This window comes from Solea solea, chromosome 17 (genome assembly GCF_958295425.1).
Source record: "Solea solea chromosome 17, fSolSol10.1, whole genome shotgun sequence".
In the NCBI taxonomy this organism is placed as follows: Eukaryota; Metazoa; Chordata; class Actinopteri; order Pleuronectiformes; family Soleidae; genus Solea; species Solea solea.
Genome location: NC_081150.1, coordinates 25,464,097 through 25,485,665, shown reverse-complemented (window position 1 = coordinate 25,485,665; position 21,569 = coordinate 25,464,097). Strand labels below are relative to the sequence as shown.

At 40.3% G+C, this 21,569-nt stretch overlaps 2 protein-coding genes across 2 annotated transcripts in view; one reads left to right on the top strand and one right to left on the bottom strand.

The window, feature by feature from the left end:
* Positions 1–1,899: 1,899 nt before the first annotated feature.
* On the top strand, positions 1,900–6,050 carry LOC131443681 (prostaglandin E2 receptor EP2 subtype-like). Its single transcript, XM_058613526.1, has 2 exons — positions 1,900–2,796; positions 3,517–6,050. The coding sequence occupies exons 1-2, from the start codon at positions 2,020–2,022 to the stop codon at positions 3,850–3,852; spliced, it is 1,113 nt and encodes a 370-aa protein (XP_058469509.1). The 5' UTR covers positions 1,900–2,019; the 3' UTR covers positions 3,853–6,050.
* Positions 6,051–11,842: 5,792 nt separating this feature from the next.
* Positions 11,843–21,569, bottom strand: part of kcnk10a (potassium channel, subfamily K, member 10a) — a 37,163-nt gene continuing 27,436 nt past the window's right edge. The window contains exons 5-7 of the mRNA XM_058613520.1: positions 21,002–21,194; positions 19,742–19,884; positions 11,843–17,741 (exon numbers count right to left, since the gene is read on the bottom strand). Of these exons, the coding sequence (XP_058469503.1) occupies positions 17,073–17,741; positions 19,742–19,884; positions 21,002–21,194 (1,005 nt within the window). The 3' untranslated portion in view covers positions 11,843–17,072. The remainder of the gene's footprint in view (positions 17,742–19,741; positions 19,885–21,001; positions 21,195–21,569) is intronic.

The following is a 21,569-nucleotide window of genomic DNA, read 5'->3' as shown; positions in this document are numbered from 1 at the left end:
TCGCTCACCAGGCTGCTCGCTCTGCGATGAATTTCCATACAAGGCCCTTTTCTGAGAAGTATTCTAGAAGCTCGGGCTCTTTCATTGTTTTCCAAAGCTCTTTAAGATCTTGCTGGGCCCGTTTGAACGTCTGGGCATTGTCCAAATCGTCTGGATATGAATCTTTTTAGAGCCAGGAGGAAGTTTTCTGTTTTCTGTCGACAGGTTTGACACCAGCTCCAGATGCACAGCACGAGTCACAGCACATGTGAATAATGCGACATAGGCTTTCTTTACAGTCTTTCTTACCTTCACATATGGAGGGCCTGTGACTTCAAATGGGGGCGACTCTGTGATCCTGTCTCGAGGCAGGGGCGCAGTTACCTGTTGGGCAGCCTTAACCCTGAATCTGTTGCAAATGGTGCAAGCTCCAATGCATTTCTTCACCAACTGTCTGGCATGCATGGGGAATCCAATACTTTTCCCTCAGTTGTACAAGAGTGTCTCTCATGCCTGAATGCATGACGTTTTCGTGGCTGTATTTGATGATCATTTCTGCAAATCTGTGAATTGGGGATAACAGCCATGGGTGCTGCTCTCTGAAGCTCAGGTCTGACTGATGCAGCCCTCCTCCCACACAGATTAGTCCATGTTCATCAAGAAATGGTTTAAATTCCCTGATTTTTGAACCTTGTGCACATCTCCTCCAACTTTATCTCTGTTATTTCTCTTTCAAAACTGTCGGCTTGGACCTCACGTATCCAATAGCTTTTGGCCTCTGCTGTCAATTCTCCTCTTCTCTTTCCTGCGGCAGTTGTAGTTAAACCTTGTAACTCTAATCACCATTATATTATTTTTATTATTATTATTATTATCATACATATAATCACCATTATTATTATTATTATCATACATATCATCACCATTATTATTATGCTATAATTAAACTTAGTATCAGTACAATTTATATAATAACAGTCTCTGCTGCTGCTTATATAAATGACATTGTAGTTCTATAAACATGTCATCACTGACTCTAACTGTCCTGTCTAAACTTAGAACTTGATACAGTTGTTGTATATCTGCTCCTGTCTCTTTCTTCTGGCTCTCCCTCTCCTCTCCTCTGTCCCCTATTTTTCCTTTCACCCCAACCGGTCGAGGCAGATGCTGCACATGTGTGAGTCTGGTTCTGTCAGAGATTTCTTCCTCTCTCCACTGATGTCTAGTGTTTGCTCATTGTGTGAATTGTTGGGTTTCTCTGCTCTCAACGATGTTGTCTGTGTTCAGTGCTTTGAGATCATTTATGTTGTGATGTGGCGTGTAAATTTAATTTAATTTTTATTTCCTGTAAACAGTTAGTAAGAGATTGAAGAAGGAGCTGAATGAATGGAAATGTGCTGCGATAGAGCAATATGGGGATTTGGTAAATTGGACACTCTAAATTGACTGAGTGGGAGAGTGGATGGTTGTTTGTCTCATCAGGACACATGGGAAAACTGATTTGGGCCAATTAACAAAAGCTTGAACTCATAAAATCTAAGTCTGTTAATTATATGATATCTTACAGTTATATTATATTATATTATATTATATTATATTATATTATATCATATTATATTATATTACATGGCCCCTTACCTGACCTCGCACTTAAACACTTGATTTGAAAACCCACATCTTTAATTGAAATGAAAATATGTGATGCCACACAAGTAGGCAGTATCTTTTTTTTTTTTTTTTTTACCACTGTCTCACTTTGTGCTTTGGAATTTATTTGAAGTTAATCTTCTTACGTGTTTCTCGTTCATGTGTGATTTCCATTCGTAATTGTTTGTTGTTGGATTGTGTAAATTAAACGTGTTTGCTAGGCAGAATGATTTGTGTGTGCGTGTGTGTGCGTGCGTGCGTGTGTGTGTACGTGCGTGTGTGTGCGTGTGTGTGCGTGGGGTGGGACAGACTGTGTTTGCAATATGAGCGCTGACGGTCTTCAGTCCGCCCTGAAACGTCGTCGATACGCGCCGGTGTGTGGTTGTAGTGCCTATGGAAAACACCTCTACAGATCACTACAGATGCCATGACATCGTTGACGTGGAGTCCGGGAAACCCCTCACCTCGGCGGTGATGTTCTCGGCTGGTGTGTTGGGTAACATCGTGGCTCTGGTGCTGTTGGAGGTCCGGCGCAGGAAGAGCAGTGCGTCCCTGTACCATATCCTGGTGACTGCGCTCCTTCTGACGGATCTTCTGGGCTCCGTGTCTGTCAGCCCCGTGGTTCTGTCAGCTTATGCTCAGAAGAAAACTCTGGTGGGGATGAGTGCCAACAAGGAAATGTGCTCCTACTTTGGCTTCAGTATGACCTTCCTAAGCCTCTCCACGCTGGCTCTCTTGTGCGCAATGGCGCTTGAGCGCTACCTCTCCATAGGCTACCCCTATTTTTACGAAGAGCACCTGAGCAAACGCTGTACTTATATCACTCTTTTGCTCATTTACATAAGCAGCATCATTTTCTGCATCCCTCCCCTCCTGGGTTTCGGTGCATATGTGCAGTACTGCCCAGGGACATGGTGTTTTCTGGAGATGGGACACACGGATGGAACGGATAAAGTTTACATCGGATTGTATGCGTCATTCATCCTCCTTATAATCTCCACCACGATTGCGTGCAACATATATGTTATTTACCTCCTGGTGATGATGCACAGAAGGGGCAAAATGCGTCGTTGCGGCCGCAGATCTCGCTCCATGACGGAGGAATTGGCGCATCTCCTGCCGCTTGCCTTGGTCACTGTGTTCTACATCTGCTGCACCTTCCCTTTAGTGGTAAGAACTTACATGGTTTAACATGAGCGCGGTTCATCCATTCAACACAGAATACTAGTGCAAGGAATTACCTTCATCTGTCAAGCAAGTTTCATGAGATTTACATAAATATGTGTATATATATACATACATATATAAATAAATGATGCAAATGCATGAATATCAAAAACATGTATGTTGGTATTAAATGGTGGGTTGCATACAATAGATTGGGAGACTTGCAGGTTTGAGACCTCTTAACATAAAAGTTCATATCCTCTCTGTCTGTCTGAGTAGATCCAGACTGAGGTACAGAACCAGAGGTAGTCAGTGCAGAACCCTTAGATATGGATGGACACTAAACTCGGTGTCTGAGTGGGCAGCCGGAAGGTCGCCGGTTCAAGTCCCCACCAGGTCAAAAGCGCTGGGGTACCCCTGAGCAAGGTACCCAACCCCCATTGCTCCCCAGGCGCTACTCAGTATGGCAGCCCACTGCTCCTAATTCTAGGATGGGTCAAATGCAGAGAAATAATTTCCCTAAGGGGATTAATAAAGTATATATTGTATTCTATTCACCTTGTGTCCCATCTTTTCACTGAGAGTCAGTGTTTGTGTTTGTGCTAAATCTGTGATGCATTGATAAGGACTTTAATCAGAACTCATCTAAATGTGATGTGATATAATTATAATATTTATATCTTTCTCTCCCCTCCACACACACAAATACACAAACCTCTGTAGATCCGGGTCTACATCAATCTCACTGGCAGCCATGAGGAGTGTCATGCAGCTGACCTCAGAGCTCTCCGTTTCCTGTCACTTCACTCCATCATTAATCCCTGGGTCTTCATCATCCTCCGCCCATCGGCTCTGAAAATCATCTGGAGGAAGTTGCAGAAACTGCAGACATCCACATCGACTGGTCAGTCCACAGAAGCAGCAGGTGAGAGGAACATGAGGGCAACAGCGAAACCTTCACATGATGAGCACACCCTCCACAGCTGGGGCGAAATGCCTGTAGTTGGTATCACTGCAGGAACTCCTGGCCTGGCCTCAACGTGTAAATCGACAAATTAGCTGTTCGTCATGTGAAAGTGGTTCTCCTGCATACGGAGCTCCAAAAGTCAATGTTAAAACTCACCAAGTGAAACCACACACAACGGCAGTTTCTTCTCTGCAGACATTTCCACAATATAGCAACTTGTGGTGTAGAGCTCTGAGTTTCTCCTCTGTACGTCATCTGGAGAATCTCAATGTTGATTGGCTATTGTGTCAAATTTCAACTGGAGCGATATTTGCGACAATCTTGTCTTCTCACCTGTGTGCATTGACTTTGTTTGTAAACTCATCACGTGACAAATGTGAGTCCTATGTGAACACAACATAAGGCCAAGCTGCACTTTCCACACCCTCTGCTGCACGACCCCAATATAACGCCAAACTCCGTATATCTGAACTTGAATTTTGGACTTTCTTCCCCAAGCTCAAATTTTGAATGCAAGTGACAGCTCTACTAAAGACTGTTCTTTTTGTATTTTGTCCTTGACTTCCAACTACTCTGCATTTCACCAAAAAGTAGTAAAACAAGCCCAAACAGTGCTTGTAGAGTTACCTCAAATATAATCACCTAACACCAGCAGCCATGGCATTAGTGGACAGTTTAAAAATGCCTGTGATTTTTGAATAAATGCAACATAAATATCAAATATCAACAGCCACACACTCACAATACTTTAGTACTGATCTATGAAGAACTGGTACCAACTGCATCTCTTCCAAACGTGCTGTAATCAGTTCAAACATGATCATAACTAACATCTCTTTGGTTCAGAGTGGGGAGCTCAGTTTGCTAAATGGTTGATTTTCATGGAATCCAATGAGGTTCAGTAATATGTTGAGTGTGTTAGGGTTATGATGCTGTCATCTCCTTTTGTATGAATGTATATTTTCTTGTGTCCATGTATATTACGCAACACATGTGTTTGTGTAGAGAATTAATGTGTCATTCAAATTTGTGCAAGAATATTTTGAAACTGAGGTTTCACAAACTCCTCAGGGGAAATGAAAAGCAACTGATCGCACATTAAAGCAAAGTGACTTGAGCTTCAAAGCTGCAATAGTTGATTTTTTATCTGGATCACAGCTCTGCCCTGAGCTCCAAGTGGTCTCAATACACACAATACACAATACAGGGGATGTGTGTGTGTGTGTGTGTGTGGGGGGCTAACTAAGGCACAACACTTACTGTAAGCTTCAGTGTGTGACCAGTGTGCCATTTTTGTATGTGAGTCTCACTCTCTCAACATTGTGGATAATTGAAATCCATATATGAACCACTGAACTGACCTGCATGTGCTTTCATGGTGCATAGATGTACGAGTTTGGAAAAATCAGAAATCAGAAACACACACAAACACGTGTGTAGAAATATACACACACACACACACACACACACACACACGTGAGCATTTGCACGTGCATGACTGACTTCAGATCTCAAAGTTGAGGGCGTTCTGAAGCCGACCACTCCTTGATTTGTCGTGGATAACTTATTTAAGTAAAATGCAGGGTCTAGGCTTCTTTGCTACTGTTGCAGACAAACACTCAAATGCAGAGCAGGTGCAGATGTTTACAGTAAATGGTTTGTATTTATATAGCACTTTTCTAGTCTTGGCCACTCAAAGCTGCTTCAAACTAGAGTTTTGTCATTCACTCACACGTTCATACAGAGCATCTATGTGCAGCTCATTTTCTATCACTCATCTTTCAGAACTTTGAAAAGCAGGAAACTGAGCGATGTTGCCATCACTCAGTTTCCGATGTTGCCGTAGATGGTCTGATTGTGCATACATAAATTGTGTTCAAAAGGTTAAGGTTGAACATTTCTTCAGTGGCCAGATTCTCACCTAAATTGAATTTAGAAACATATGGAATGATCGTATTGATCTATGAAAAAGTGTAGACAGGAAGTTTCTAACAGAAGGACAAATAAACAGAGGTAACATGGAGCACAGAAGCACATGACTACAACTAAAACATTAGCTAGGAGGTCCCTAATTGAACTATACAATGATGATCAGAGTGAGAGCTCCTCACCTAATGCATGCAGATATGGTGGAACTGAACTGTAAGTGTTCACTTTTATTTAGATCTGACTTTGTCTACTTTACTTTCCATTGGGTTTGTCATTGTCTTGCAATATATACCCTTTTTACTTGTTTATATTTATGGGGTTTTATTTATTTATATATATATTTTTGTTGGTGTGTTTGATTTGTGTCGACATGGATTGTGTTGATATGTCTTGTCTTAAATAAAACATATTTGATACACAAAGATAGCTCTTGTGTCTTTTGTGTCATTTCCCCATAGACCTGTTGTAGACTTCAAACCATGAAAGTCCAGTCTTCACTCAGCTCCTTCTGGTTTGGCTGCAACTGAATGTCTGAATTCTTTGTTAAATACGCTGAAGATCTATTGAACAAGAAAAGAATGGTGAACTTTCTCTCTAGAGGAATGCTCAACATAACAGTTCTCTTCCTCTACTCAGCTGGATCATGTCTACAGCTGGTACTGGGCTCTAACCCATAGTCCCATAGTGACAGTGATGCAATTTCTCCGACTTAGCCAACCTTTCCTCCACAGTCATGTTGCACAACAGGAAACTGTGGTACAAGCATCAGAAGGAGTACAGAGGGGAACTTCCTGACATGCTTGCATCTAAGGTTTGAATTTCAGGCTTGTATAAAGTATAAGTATCTTACCAGAAAATGACTTTGGTAGAAGTTCAAGTCACCTTTTAGAATATGATCAAGTAAAAGTCTTCAAGTACCTGACATTTACTGTACTTATCAAAGTCATTTTCTGATATCAAATGTACTCAAGTATTAGAAGTAAAAGTAAAAATGTAAAAGTATTTCAACAAAGTGAGCAATTACAATTACACCAACACTGTGACTGTGTGACATTAAGACTGTGTGTTACTGTAGGCTCATCATCACTGTAGACACTCTCTGCTACTGTAGACATCATGATGGAGATTATAGCTGATGTGAATATTTCTGATGCAGCTGGAAACACTTTAACTTCACTGTCGTTTAGAAGTGACTTTTAAAATCCATCTGCAGACGCAAACTTTCAGTGACTGTGTTTATATTTACACGTGGAAATATAGTCATGAAATAGCATTGAGCAAAAGGTTTGAATGTAAAATCGAGTTCAAAAAGTGAGTCAGTTTGAACATTGACACTTGAGAGGGACTTTAGAATGATAAGTCAACTATATTTTATCACTTTGATCCATATTCTCATCTTCAGTTTCTCTCTCATGCATTTGTCCCCGTCAAGTTACAGCTGAATAAATATCAGATCAAATGTCACATAATGGTAGGACTGCAGCATTTCAACATCATTAAATGATGAATGAGTGGAATACACTGTATAACATGTAATAGTGTTCATTTATTGACTCGTCTCTTCACATAAATGTCATGGTCATGTGTTAATATGAGTGACGTGCATTCAGGGGAGGCACGTCTCTTTGACGATGTCCTCTGACTTTCCAAAATCTGGATTATGTATGAGATATATACAGTATACAGTACGCCTGACTCAAGGCAGAGGGCGCTGTGAGCCTGTAGATTCTTGTGATATCTTCTTCGTTCTTGAACGTGGTTATTTTTTATTCATAATAATCCGCTAAATCACAATGGACGATTACATTTCCAAGCTGAAAAGATTCGCTAATCTGGATTTTCAATCAAAGCAAGAGATAATAACCAAAAGAAGAGCAACACCGGAGCTGAAAGGTTTGCTTCAGACTACAGGAAAGAACGTTACCCGTTTGTGTCAAGACGCTGATATGAGATGCATAACATAACTCACTATTATCAATCAAATGATGTTTGTTGTGCTAAAAATCTGACTCTGAAAGAGTTCATATTTCTGCTTAACTGGATTCAAATGGAGGCTGTGCTCTTTGTTTACCCGTTGCCATGGTGAATCAGAGCTCCATTGATGATGGCTTTTTTTATTCCCAATGCACACGCTTAACTCAGAGTGAACATACTCAGAGTTGATTGAACTAATGCTGATCAGCTGTTCTGAAACCGAAAACTCAGAGTTGGTCAACCTAGAGTTAAGGTTTTAACTCAGAGTTTGTTGAACCTGCTTTCTGAAACAGGCCCCTGGACTTAGAGGCTACATTAGCTTCTCCAACATGCCTCGTTTTGAGCCTTTTTCCCCAGAGGTGCAGGACTCGAGTGTGGCGTCAGGTTGAAGGTCCGCCTGGCTCGCCTTCAGACTGAGGCACAGAAAAAGGAGCATAAAGTGGAGAATGAATTCAAACTTCAAGTACGCAGATAGAAGGGGAGAAAGAGATGAAGTGAAAGCAGCTTGAAATAGAGATGAGAATGAAAATCTCTTCTAAACACTGGCCCTATTTGACAGCCCAATGCAATTTTGATTAATTAGCATCTTCTTAGATGGTCAACCATAAACAGGGTTTCGACGTCTCTAAAAGCATTTAGTCCCAACATTCAGAGAGGTTGACTCATATTTTAATGCTTTTGAGAGAATTGTACTGCATTAGACCTACGGACATGTGGGACATGCTCCAGGGTTGTGTCCAGCTCCATATGATTGTTGTGAAACCACACCAGACTACAGTTTCTTCTCTCTCCCAACATCCACACACAAAAAGAATATGTTTCCCTGAGCGGAGTCTGGCCACCGGCAAGCAAGGAACATCATTCAGAGAATCTCGACTCAGTGACATTTAGAACTAAAAGTGTTTTTTATCATGATCGTATCTATAGATACGATTTGAACCTGATTATATAATAACTGTGTGTCAGGTGTCCACACAGCTGCTGCCTTTTATTAGTAAGTTAATAAATGTAAATATTTAAGGATACACTCACCAGCTATTTTACCTATTGTTTGTTAACACAAATTAGCCAATCACATGGCAGCAACTCAATGCATTTAATTGACATAGTAGACATTGTCAAGATGAGCTGCGGTTCAGTTCAAATTGACCATCAGAATGCAGAAGAAAGGTGAATGAAGTGACTTTGAATGGTTGTTGAGTATTGACTGGGAATTTCACAGATAAAGAGATGTGAACATATCTAGTGAGCAGCATCTTCTCTGGGAGAAAATATCTTGTTCATTTAATTTCTGAGGAGAACGACAGGTTCAAGATGATAGACAACAGTAATGAAATAACCACTCAGATCGGAGATTCAAACCCTGTGTCCCTCTGAGAACAGAACCACTGCTGTTCCACTGCTGGTACCAAGACTTTCATGTGACGTCTTAATAGGGTTAGCATTTGAAATGCACCAAAAATAGTTTCATTTATATTTGAGCGGTTCAGCCTCCTCAGCATAAGCTGTTTCCTGGTTTGCAGGTTTTATCCAGATATATGTGGCTTTTCCCAGGCTGACTAACAGGATATGACAAGAACAAGACATGACACATGTTTCCCAGAACAGTGTTTACATTTCACTTTGGTTCACAGCTACAGGGTACTTTCAGTTTACTCATGACATGACATATGACATGAGCAGAGAAGTTCAAGCTGTTGAAGACCGATATAACTCTGGGTCTCTGAGAGGAGTAAACATACTGTATAAACCCAGGCAGATTATTTATGTTCCTTGGAATCAAGATTAGAGCTCTTACTCATAAGATGAGCACAGGCAGAAACACGTGAGGCAGTCTTTTCTGATGATATTGACTCATGTTTAAATGTCTCTGTAGTAAAGGCAGCTGTTAATGGCCCTGGAGTAAGGATCTGTATACAGTTTATGTAACAGGTGATTAAAGACTAAAGATACAGGACAACAAGGACAGAGGCACATCAGTTTACTCAGTCCAAAAACATTTGGTCCACAGGCAGTAAGTAAAAACACATGAGACAGGGGTATCCCATCCAAGTTGCTACAATGTCCTTCTTGAATTAGCTTCAACTTCCACATGAGGCTCAGTCCATTCCATTGACATTTACATTTAAATAAGTCAGACTTATCTCCTTAACTCCTTCTCTATCCTCTTTCACTCTTCTATCTCAATATCAAGTTCTTTCCCTGTTAACCTCTGCCCGCCCCACCTCCTGCCCCCTTGACCTTATTCCTTCTCACCTTTTTCAGTCAATTGCTTCTGATCTTCTTCCTTTCCTCACTCACTCATGAACACATCGGGCCAGATGTCAGACAGCTGGGCATCCTCTGTCAGTCTGCCTGTGAGTCCCAGAGTTAGGATATTTAAAGGGTTTTGGAGGCCTCTCTCTGCTGATACATAGAGCTGACCTTTGACCTTTGGGAGGACTGCACAGTTGAGTTTTCAGTTTTTCTCTTATGGAGAGATCACAGTGGGAAATAATAATAATAATCAAAAGAATGACGGCTGAGCTGTTTAGTTTCATGGTGCATGCTGGTTCACTATCTCACTGTCCTGACCAACCTCCTCTCAGCAGACCCATCCTTCATGTGCGTCTGTGATTTTACACATGTTCATACACAGGAGTTCATTTCTTTACAGAAGTAAAAGAACCACAAACACACTCATTTAATTTGTTAAATTAAAGATGCTCATACTTCTGCGGTCTACAAGATAGTAGTGAGTGACCATGACGGACAGGATTAGAAATGGACATGTTTGAGGGACAGCTTAGTTCGAACAGTTTGAGAGCAGAGGAGGAATAGTGATTATATTGGACAAAGGATGTTAAAGATAGAGCTGCCGGGCAGGAGGAAAGACACAGAGAGTTCATGATGGAGGCAGATGATACGCTGTGGCAGGAAGATTTGAAATAACACATAAAAAAAAAAAAAGAAACTGTAAACAAAAACCAAAAGGTTTTCTGACAGGGAATAATTGAAATGAGGATGGTGTTATGATGAAATTAAAGTCGCACATGATGGAGCAGTTTTAAAACAAACAAATAAGCCAAATAATATATCAATTATTTTGATATATCAATTATTTTTTTACCAACATAGTGGAGGAGTCCACAACTGTGTAGTGAGAGACAGGCCTATTTTGATTTATGTGCAATAGACTGTGATGCAAGCTCAGTCAAATGTTCCAATCAAAACTCAACAAACAGGCTCAATAACTGCGGTGGCAATAATGTTTGTTTGGAAGTCAAAAAAAAACTTTTACTGGGTTTAATAGGACGGTGACTACACTGCTAATGTCTTGGAAAAAAATGCTGAAGTCCAACTGCAGTTCAAACAGAATGACCTTGTGTAAGTGCTAATATCATTATTCAAAGCAAAAGTATTTTTGGATTAAACCTTTTTGAATACAAATATTTCCTACAACATCTGTGAGTCGAAATGGCAGTGATCTGCAAACTGCTGGTTAAGAAGATGTAAACACCAGTGCTCTCCCACGTCTTCATAGTTACCACATAGTTATAGATACAAAATATCAGCAGAGTGACACCCAAAGAGTTAGTTTATTACCACTAGAGGGCACTACACTTCCTAAATAATGACATAACATGTGGAAAACAAATCCCTCTTCCTCTCCTCTTTCCTGTGATACAATCTCTAACAATAAACCCAAGACTGTAACAAACCCAAGACTGTATATATGTATATTACTGCATATGTGTTTATATATATATATACACATATATATACACACACATATATATGTATATATATATGTATATATATATATATATGTTCATATTTATATTTATATATATCCCCCCCCGCAGTAGAAGATGTATATGCAGTATATAAAAGTGAAAAGCCAAACTGAGAGTGTTGACCTACCTAAGCCAATGAGGTATTTGAATATGATACAATGGTACATCTCAGGTTTTTGTCCGTTGTTTTTGGACATTCTCTGGGAGTTTTCAGACCCAGAAAATAGCAACAAACACCAGGGTATGATATCAGTGAGGAGAGGTCACAGGCAATGATGTGAAAGCAATCCATTCTCCTCTGGCTCAACTGATTATAGCCACTGATAGTAGCTGTGAAAGAGTCTACATGATACTCAGCACCACCTCTGTAGGACCTTGAAAGAAACTTCCTCACACTCAGAAATAGCACTAATCCAGTGGTCTTTATTTTCAAAAGGCAATCACTACATTGAATGTAATGGTTGCATGACAGATACAGTGAGCAACGTCCAAGAATAGAGCACTAGTTGGTTGTGCGTCATAACACACGTGGTGAGCATCATCTTGTAAAGCATGTAGTGGTTGGTATACAATCAACACCATATACACTGTAATATATAGTTTCGCAACAAAGCATGCCTTTTTTGTTCCAGGTCTTGGTTTTCTTTTGAACATTTTTGTATTTCTTAGAAGCATATGAAAACACTTATTGTCCTTTCTTTTCTGCATACACACTAGTCTAAAGCTTCACTTCAGACAGATATGTGCATACACAGAGAGTGAGTTCATTAACAAGGGAATTTGATCAAAATGACACAGTTCTGTTTTATGGATGTGGTGTCATTTCCCTATAGTGGTCATTTGTGGGGAAATATGATTTGCTTTAGCTGCCACCACAATGGCTGAAAGGTGCAGTTGATGCAATGGGACCTGGTAATACTGCACTCACACATGCCCTGGAGGCATCAACTGAAATGCTTCTTATTCACTTTAAATAGGGCAGTGCCAAGAATTGCTGAGGAACTGAAGGTTGGGTGCGTTGCCTCACTTAGCTTGTGTTGAGAAATGACTGAGAAAGTGGCAGAGCGGGTGCTGGCCAATCAAATCATGTTATGCAAACATTCTTTTATATTTGAGATGTTAACATTATTTGTTTAGCTCAAACACTACACTGTCTATTTTTGTCAGACAGAGTGCACCCAACAACAACATCACTTTTTCAACTCTTGCCAAGAAGTCAACCATGATAGACACTGCCCACCATCAAGAATTAATATTATTATTATTATTTAGATACTTTATTAATCCCCTTAGGGAAATTATTCTCTGCATTTTGACCCATCCTAGAATTAGGAGCAGTGGACTGCCACACTGAGTAGCACCCGGGGAGCAATGGGGGTTGGGTACCTTGCTCAGGGGTATCCCAGCCCTTTCGGCCTGGTGGGGACTTGAACCGGCGACAAGCCAAGTTCCCTTTCCACTTGGCCAAAGGCTGCCCTTTTAGTACGCACTACGTAGTACGTAGTGCGTACTAATAGTACGCCTATGTGTGCGTGCTCCATAAAGGCCCCTCCATATTTTCCACTTTTCTGTGTCTACAAAGAGAAAAGAATAATTTCTACTTGTTCCCTTCATACTAAAGTGAGGCTCTGCTTCACTTTAGTTCTTGATTGTTGTTGATCTCACATTCCACTCCAGTTCTTTTATTTTTGAGTGATGTAGGTTGTCCAGGTGTGGGGGGTAGTATATCTCAGCAAGAATCCATGGTTATAATCTTCTATGTTGAAAATTGTGCCACCAACTGGACTGAATGGACCACCCATGATCCGCATGACTTATTTAAGTGTATACCATCTGGACATGGGCAGATGACATGTTTTGCCTCTTGGACCAAAATGGTCCTCTGCAAACTCAGATGTAAACATAAAATGATGAAAACATACATCTGGCCTGAGAGTATAGACTGCAAAGATATATAATCTTCTTCTATATAATCTTGTAAAACCTCCACTGGTTGCAAAAAGAGCTCAGTTTGCATGGGAGTCTATGGGAATTTGAGCTTCTACTTCTATTGACATTTTCCTGAGGAGTTAATGGTGTCAGCATGGATTGCTGCTGCTCCATTCAAGTGAATTAGAAGTTTTGAAGTTGATGCCTCCACAGTGTACTTGTGAGTTGGTTGTTAAGAACCATGAAGCACAGTTTTGAGGGAGTCAAAAAAGAAAGTAAAGGCAAGCTGTTAGGACAAGAAAATGATAAATGATATAAATTGTGTTACATTGGATAACAGTGGTTTGGTGCAGTCTACGGTCCCCAGGACATCACCAATTTTAAGTTGCATTAGTATGATTGACAACTTGGTGTTGCCTGTGAATGACCTCCAACTGAGATAAAATCCATTTAAAAACATTTCATACTTCTCTGTAGAGTTTATCTCTGTTGAAGTTCGGCTCTCAAGACGTCTTATGTGTACTTTCATGGTGAGGATAAAATTGACCAAAGAGGTATTAAGGCTTCTACAGAAGTATGTGTTGTGGCATGTTTGCTTGATGGACAGCCATGGTTGTTGCCACCTGTTTGTCCCAACTCAGCTCCATGCAGGTCCTTACACTTACACTTGATATTTCAATTTTCACAAGTTGTAAATGAGGGATAAACCTAAATCCATGCTCCACAAATTCACTTCAGGCACTTCCTGCCTGACTCTTGTGTTCATACGCAAACACATACACATACACATACACTTACGAACGATTTGCCTATGTCAACAAGTGCGATGATGAGTACATAGTGTACTCTCACAGTAATAGCAGTGCACTTCATAATGTTACACCATCACCACATTGTTGTTTCCTGTACCCAATGGTGGAACACTCCTTTCTCTTGCATTATGGCTTTTCTTCCATTCACTTTCATGGAGCACAAGTTCATTCATTGTTCCTCATCATCTCAAAGTGTCATTGCATCACCTGTCAAACAACATCACCAACCAACATTAGGACAAACAAGCCCTGAGATAGTATTTAAAGAGGTCATGGTGTAGGTAGCAGTTTGGACATTATACTCAAACAACAGCTTAGATTAGGGACCATGAACAATTAACATGTGACTTGTTCTCAGTAGTTTTCAAATACAGTAAAATGCACATTTTAAAGACTTGAGTTTCAATAGGTAACACGAAAACAGCATGACAACAATCACATAGTAGAATTGTTACATTTAGATTCTCTCTTGTTACTTTTCTTTTTTTAGGGTGACTTTTTATTTGATCATTTTTCTGTGTAACTCATCTTCTGACTTGAGCCACATTATAGTCACAGCACCAAGTGAAAGGTCCATCTGCACATGTCAGACCTCGTTTAAAAATATTTCTTTCTTCTTAAACAAGACATATCCAGTAGTGCTAATTATGAATTCCATGTCATTTTCACCATTGTGTCTTTTCATCTTAGACAGACTGTAAAGCTAACTCATCTTGTAAGCCCCTGAAGGCAAATCCTCCAGTGTTACAGGATCATTCCTTCAGACTGACTGTTACTTGGGTAGAGTTGTAAAAATCTGGAAATGTCCAGGTTTTGGCCATTATTTCTATCAGTAATGATAACGGGACATGACCCAAGGAAGAATACATTAGCTGAGAGGTCGTCAGCTGGAAGCTCAGTGAAACATGGCAACGACTGAAGACAACAGAAAAAGTTTCTTAACAAAATACTTACAGTAGCTAATGATAAATATGTCAGCTCATCATCTAAAAAATAAGCTCATGACTGCACGAGATGTTATTACTGTAAAACAAAGGAGTTGTTGATCCACAAGTCCAAATATGGTATTTTGTGAGGCAGCAGTAGACCATCCCAGCTAAAAATTGTGACACAAACTTTAGTTTCCTCTTGCTGCAATGTTTTACTGAGCTTTCACCTGCACATCTCCAGCTGCCCCTCAGCACAGACAGCATGCAGAACACAGTCACCTGTATGTAATGTATATTTTCATGAAAGCATACATTAAAAAGCCCAAATGATGCCTTTAACCTGGCGAGGCAGGGCATCTAACACTAGTGCAGTAGTGCAGAAGTCAGTATGTTCTTGTTTCAGTGTGTTCCTGTCACATTTCAAAAGAAAACAGTGTGTTTGTTTAACGAATGGAGCACCTGGAAATCAGGCTAAACAAGAACATACTGACTTCTGCACTTTAAACTATCTTCTTATAAACAACTGGTGTGCAGGTCCAGAGAGGATAGCAACATGTTGGATGGAAAGTAAAACACAAATTAGGTGGAAACTACTTAAGTCAACACAAAGATGAAGTGTTGGTTAGAATTGTAACAAATCTGAACTGTTTCAAATGTAAGTGATTGAGTGAATGTAACCAAGATACTTGGTAAAAAACAAGCAAAAAAAACCAACAGAGCTGACAAGCATACAACTTCCTAAAAATCAAAAACAAGTGTATACAGGTTATTGTAACATGAGAAAAAAAGCTCAACTTCTCTAATGCCACAAATGAAAGTATAACACACAGAAGATGAAAACAAAGGAGAGCACTGCTAATAAGTATTTATTTCCATGCAGCTGAACTTTGCCATTTAATTGATCTACTGTCCCTTTTGCAATTCATTGATTTGTCCCTGGCTGTGTTACTCTCGGTGGCAATAGGCCCCCTCTAAGCTTCTTAGAATTAGAAAGTGTGTTCTGGTTGACTTCAGCTGTGTCTTTCCACTAGATTATTATTATTTTCACTTCCTTTTGCTTCATATTGTTCTATTATTTTTGCACTGAATAAGGTTGCACTTAAAATTTCCGTTGTACTGGTTACAATGACGATAACGATGTTCTGATTTTCTGATTCTTTCTGATTGGTCTACAGATCATAATTTCAGTCTCATCATCAGTCCAAAGAAGCAACAGTGTGGCTTCATGTTCTTCTTTGTAATGACTTCGACTTTTAAACCTGGGTCAAATTCCTGAAGCAGGAACTGTGGAACATGTGCAGTTTTGGGCTGTTGAACATACTACACACGTAATAGTGATTTAACTCCCAGTGGCTTCATCTGGGTGTTAGTCAATAAAGTAAACTTTCAGCTGGATAACATGTTTATTTAGTATTTTTGATAGTATACTTTAATAGTATAATACTTTTAATAGTATTTTAAAAGTCTGGTTTTAGTCTGACTAATACAATTTTGAGATATTTTTCGAACCACTGACTGAACAAATGTCAACAGTGTCATCTCTGCACAATACACAAATGCTACAGGAGTGACACATAGGGAGAGCTGAGTAGATCGGTGCACTTGTTCTGTTGGTCCATGTCATCACGTTTGTCATATGTTGCATTGCATCACATCACTTTAGCTCAGTACTGTTCAAATAACTGAAAGAAATAATGGCCACAGCTACAGACGTAAGATTAATTGAACACCCAGTAGCGAACAACTATTTGGCATAGCACAGTTGCAGAGACCTGACCATGTCTTACATTTATATATATATATATATATATATTATATCCATAGGGCCCAGTGAATAGTGTGAACATTACAATATGTAGCACAAAGGGACAGGGACAGTCCCTGCTTCAACACACAGGAGTCAGGGAGACTTAAGGCACTACTGGTGACGTTTAAAAGCTCCTCTTGCAGGAGAGCACTCGGTCTATGGATCCATGTGAATATGCAGCTCTTTTGCTTCAAGTGCTTCCTCGCTCTCATTCTCTTTGGTCTGCTCTAGTAAAAACCCATTCTGTGGTTTGCATATTTCCACAAAAAGTGGGAAATCAGACAAGCTAGTGTTGCACTCCTTGTCTTCAATCTCATCCTCTCCTTCTTCCTTCCTTTTCCCTTCTTCTGCACTGCAGTCAAAAGTGGGCATTAAGCAGCCGTAGGCCTCACTGTGAGGCCGGCGAGCCTCGTCCGGGATATTCTTCTTCAGGTCCCTGTTCCTGTTGCGCTTGGCCAACTTGGTGACGGAACCCAGGCGATTGAAAATGTTCTCCTCAGACGTGGTTTGGTGGTCAGAGCTTCGATCGCAGTGCTCAGCGCCCCTCAGCCGAAGGTTGTTCAGCTTGGTATCAATGCTCTCCTGGGATGATGTCTTGTAAGTGTTAGTGTCCAGACTGTTGAAGACAGCACGTCGCTCAGGGGAAAGCATGTCCAGGGACACGGCGCGCTGGTCCAGGCCCAGCTGCCGTCTCTCCATGCTACGGATTGTGGCGGCTCGCTGCAGCTTGTCATGCACCTCCACACTCATACGCCGTCTCGTCTCCCGGAACTCTGCACGTACGTTTGCTTTCCACTCTGCTGCATGAGCCTTGATCTCTCCAACCTTAGCCAAAGACAGCAGAAAGAAAGTTATTATGAATCCCTGCACTGGTTATCCACTGCGTTCCAAATTATTATGCAAATTGTATTTAAGTGTCATAAAGATTACATGTTTGTTTTGTTTTTCAATTAAACTCATGGATGGTGTTGTGTCTCAGGGCTCTTTGGATCACTGAAATCAATCTCAGACACCTGTGTTAATCAGTTTGCCTGGTGGGCCCAATTAAAGGAAAAACTACTAAAGAAGGACATTCCACATTATTGAAAGAAAAAGGATCTCTGATGCTGAAAAGCATGAAATAGTTAAATGCCTTGAACAAGGTATGAAAACCTTAGATATTTCACGAAAACTTAAGCTTGATCATCGTACTGTTAATAGATCTATGGCTGAGGTTCAGGTTCATGCAGATAAAGGCACAATGAGGAAGGTTTCTGACAAAAAAACATCGGATTAAGAGAACAGCTGCTACAAAGACATTACAAAGCAGCAAACCGGTATTTGAAGCTGCTGGTGCCTGAGTAGGTAATGTAGGATCCTCCAGAGGCTTGCAGTTATGTATAAACCTTCTATTCGGCCACCCTTAACCAATGCTCACAAGCAGAAACGGCTGCAGTGGGCCCAGAAATACATGAAGACTAATAATCAAACAGTCTTGTTCACTGAGTGCTGTACACGACTGGATGGTCCAGATAGATGGAGTAGTGGATGGTTGGTGGACAGCCACCATGTCCACCAACAGCCAAGAGTCATGTTTTGGGCCGGAATCATGGGAGAGAGCTGGTCGGCCCCTTTAGGGTCCCTGAAGGTGTGAAAATGACCTCTGAAAAGTAGGTGGAGTTTCTGACTGACCACTTTCTTCCACGGTACAAAAAGAAGAACCGTGCTTTCCGTAACAAAATCATCTTTATGCATGACAATGCACCATCTTATGCTGCAAGGAATACCTCCACATCATTGTCTGCTATGGGCATAAGAGGAGAGAAACTCATGGTGTGGCCCCCATCCTCCCCTGACCTCAACCCTATTGAGAACTTTTGGAGGATCCTCAAGCAAAAGATCTATGAGGGTGGGAGGCAGCTCTGGGAGGCTTTACTGACATCCTGCAAAGACATTCAAACACAAACTCTCCAAAAACTCATAAGAATTGTGAAGCTGCTATCAAATAAGGGGTCCTATGTTAAAATGTAATTGACCTGTTAAGATGTTTTTGATTGAAATAGCTTTTGATTTCAATAAATAAATTCAACAAATGACCATTTTCAGTTCTTTACAACCTATAAAATGTTTTGAAACTCTGTTTCTTAGTTAGTTAGTCTTAGTCTTAGTTTTTTATTTTTGAAAAGAATGCTGTTATCATTGGAAGGTTTGTTCAATAACATTCAAATTATACTCTAACAGTTAATGACTTGAAAATAATGCGGACTGTCATTTGCATCGACTGTTTAGAAAAATTAGAGAAAAATATCACTTGCATAACAATTTGGAACGTGGTGTCAGCAGGTGTTTGCTTTGCTCAGAAGTAATTGCAGCTAAATAAGTTTGGTTGAAAAGGCATTAGAAAAGAATGAAACAAAAAGTAGTTCCATAATTTGACTCCTGAGTGAAATAGAGAGATATTTGGTATTAGTTTCATCTAAATGTTAAATAGGTGTATTCCTCTCAGGGCATGCAGTATTATAGTTATATGTTTGTGCTTAATAATTAATAATCATTTTCTTTCAAAAATAACAAGGCTTAATCTTAGCGCAATCAAAGCACCATGAGATGATCAACAAGCTAGACAAGGTAATACAATACATTGTATTTCTGCAGCAAAATAATGGAGGATCATTGTTCAGTTATGTTCACCTACTGCAAAATGTAATTTGTACTTTTCAGACCGACAAATCATTTAAAAATAATCTGAGGAGGAACTATTTGCAGTTGCATCAATTCATACACAAAATAATGAATCCATTATGTATTGTGCAGTTATCATGTTTTTTTACGAGGGCCCACTTTACCTCTTCTTTTGTCTTTTTGGACAGGACCCTCAGCCAGTCACCGATCATGTTGAGCACAGCGGCAAAGTAGGCCAGACCACCCAGTATCCAGAACCACACCAGTGGTCTGTACCACTTCCGGTACTCGATCCGTCGGTTTCCCCCTGATGAGAAGACAGGATAAGAATAAAAATAATAATAGCCTGAATGTCCACCAGTGGAAAAGGGCTGTGTGTGTTTCAGAATCAGAATCAGAATCAGAATCAGAATACTTTATTGATCCCCGAGGGGAAATTCTTGTGTTACAGCTGCTACTATTCAAAGAGCGTGAAACAAGGATAGAAATATTTAAGAATAATAAAAGAAATGAACAAGAGTAAACGTAAACATAAAATGTCAATATGTACATATATACAGTATTGAATGGATGAGATGGTTGTAATTTGAGTTATTATACATAAGTTGGTTATTGCACAGATCCCAACACGTACAGTATATCCCACATTAAAGGAGGGAGGAGTTGTGGAGTCCGATGGCCACAGGTAAGAATGACTTCCTATGGCGCTCTGTAGGACATTTTGGCAGAATCATTCTTCAGCTAAAAGTGCTCCTGTGTGTGACCAGTGTGTTATGGAGTGGGTGGAGAGACATTGTCCAAGATGTCGTGCGGCTTTGACAGCATCCTCCTCTCTGACACTGCTGTATTGCACCAGCCACCACAGACCATCATAGAAGATCTTGAGCATAGTCCAGCAGGACCTCAGGCGCCTCAGAAAATAGAGACAACTCTGGCCCTTCTTGTAGAGAGCGTCAGTGTATTCCCTGTACTAATTAACTGGTGGAGAACCAGGATTAAATCTGGTTTCTAACCTTCACAGGCACCACATAAGCTAAAAGCTGGCATAGATGTGTTTATGGTAAACATCTAAATATGCTACAGCAAGACATTATAGAAGTGCTTCAGTTAAATGAGCTCATTGAATCGGTTGGAATCTTAGATATGGGGTTGTGGCATCAAGAGGGAATGACACATAACTCCAGCAAATTGCACCACATGTGGCCCACAATAGTCATGATAAATGGAAAAACACAGGAAATAGTATTTAAAACAACAGGTCAATATTTGGAGTATTCTCTGACTTAAGCATGATGAAATATATGAATATATATATGCTTAGTATTTCTGCCAGCAGGTGCTCATCAAAATCGTGTAAGTAAACGGAGCAGGAAACACTCAAATTCAACTCATGAATATGTCACATATGAATGATCGGTCCTCACCTGCCACATAGTCACCTATTCCAACTGTTGTCAGAGTGATGACCACAAAATATGTGGACTCCAGAGCTGTCCAGCCTTCTATGTATTTGAAGATCACTGCTGGGATGGTGACAAAGAGGATGCAGCCAGCCAGGATGAAGAGAAGGGTGGAGGCCACACGGATCTTAGTCTGACTGATCTGGTTGTGTTTGTTCTATGATATGAGAGAAAGTCTGTCACACATGGTATAAAGGTATAAAGGTATATACATATATATATATATCTATATAGATATACATATGTATATACATATATACATATACATATATACATGTAGCAGTGGGGTATGGTTAGAGCGGCGATCAGACAGCTGGACAGAATCAGGTAATCAGTCAGCTATATAAGCACACTTGTAACCTGGTTCTGGTCTCTTGCAGTAGGCTGGGTCCAGAAGGAGAGAGAGAGAGAGAGAGAGAGAGAGAGACTCTGACAGCGACTATGACAGCAACTACGACAGCGTATTATTTCTGTATGTTTGGTGGACTTTTTCTGTTGGACCAAAATAAAAGATTATTTTCCACCACCACGC

Excerpts from the sequence above, each read along its gene's own strand:
- LOC131443681 (XM_058613526.1), top strand. The coding sequence starts at position 2,020 with ATGGAAAACACCTCTACAGATCACTACAGATGCCATGACATCGTTGAC. Across the intron at positions 2,797-3,516 it reads GCTGCACCTTCCCTTTAGTG|ATCCGGGTCTACATCAATCT; the intron begins GTAAGAACTTAC and ends AAACCTCTGTAG.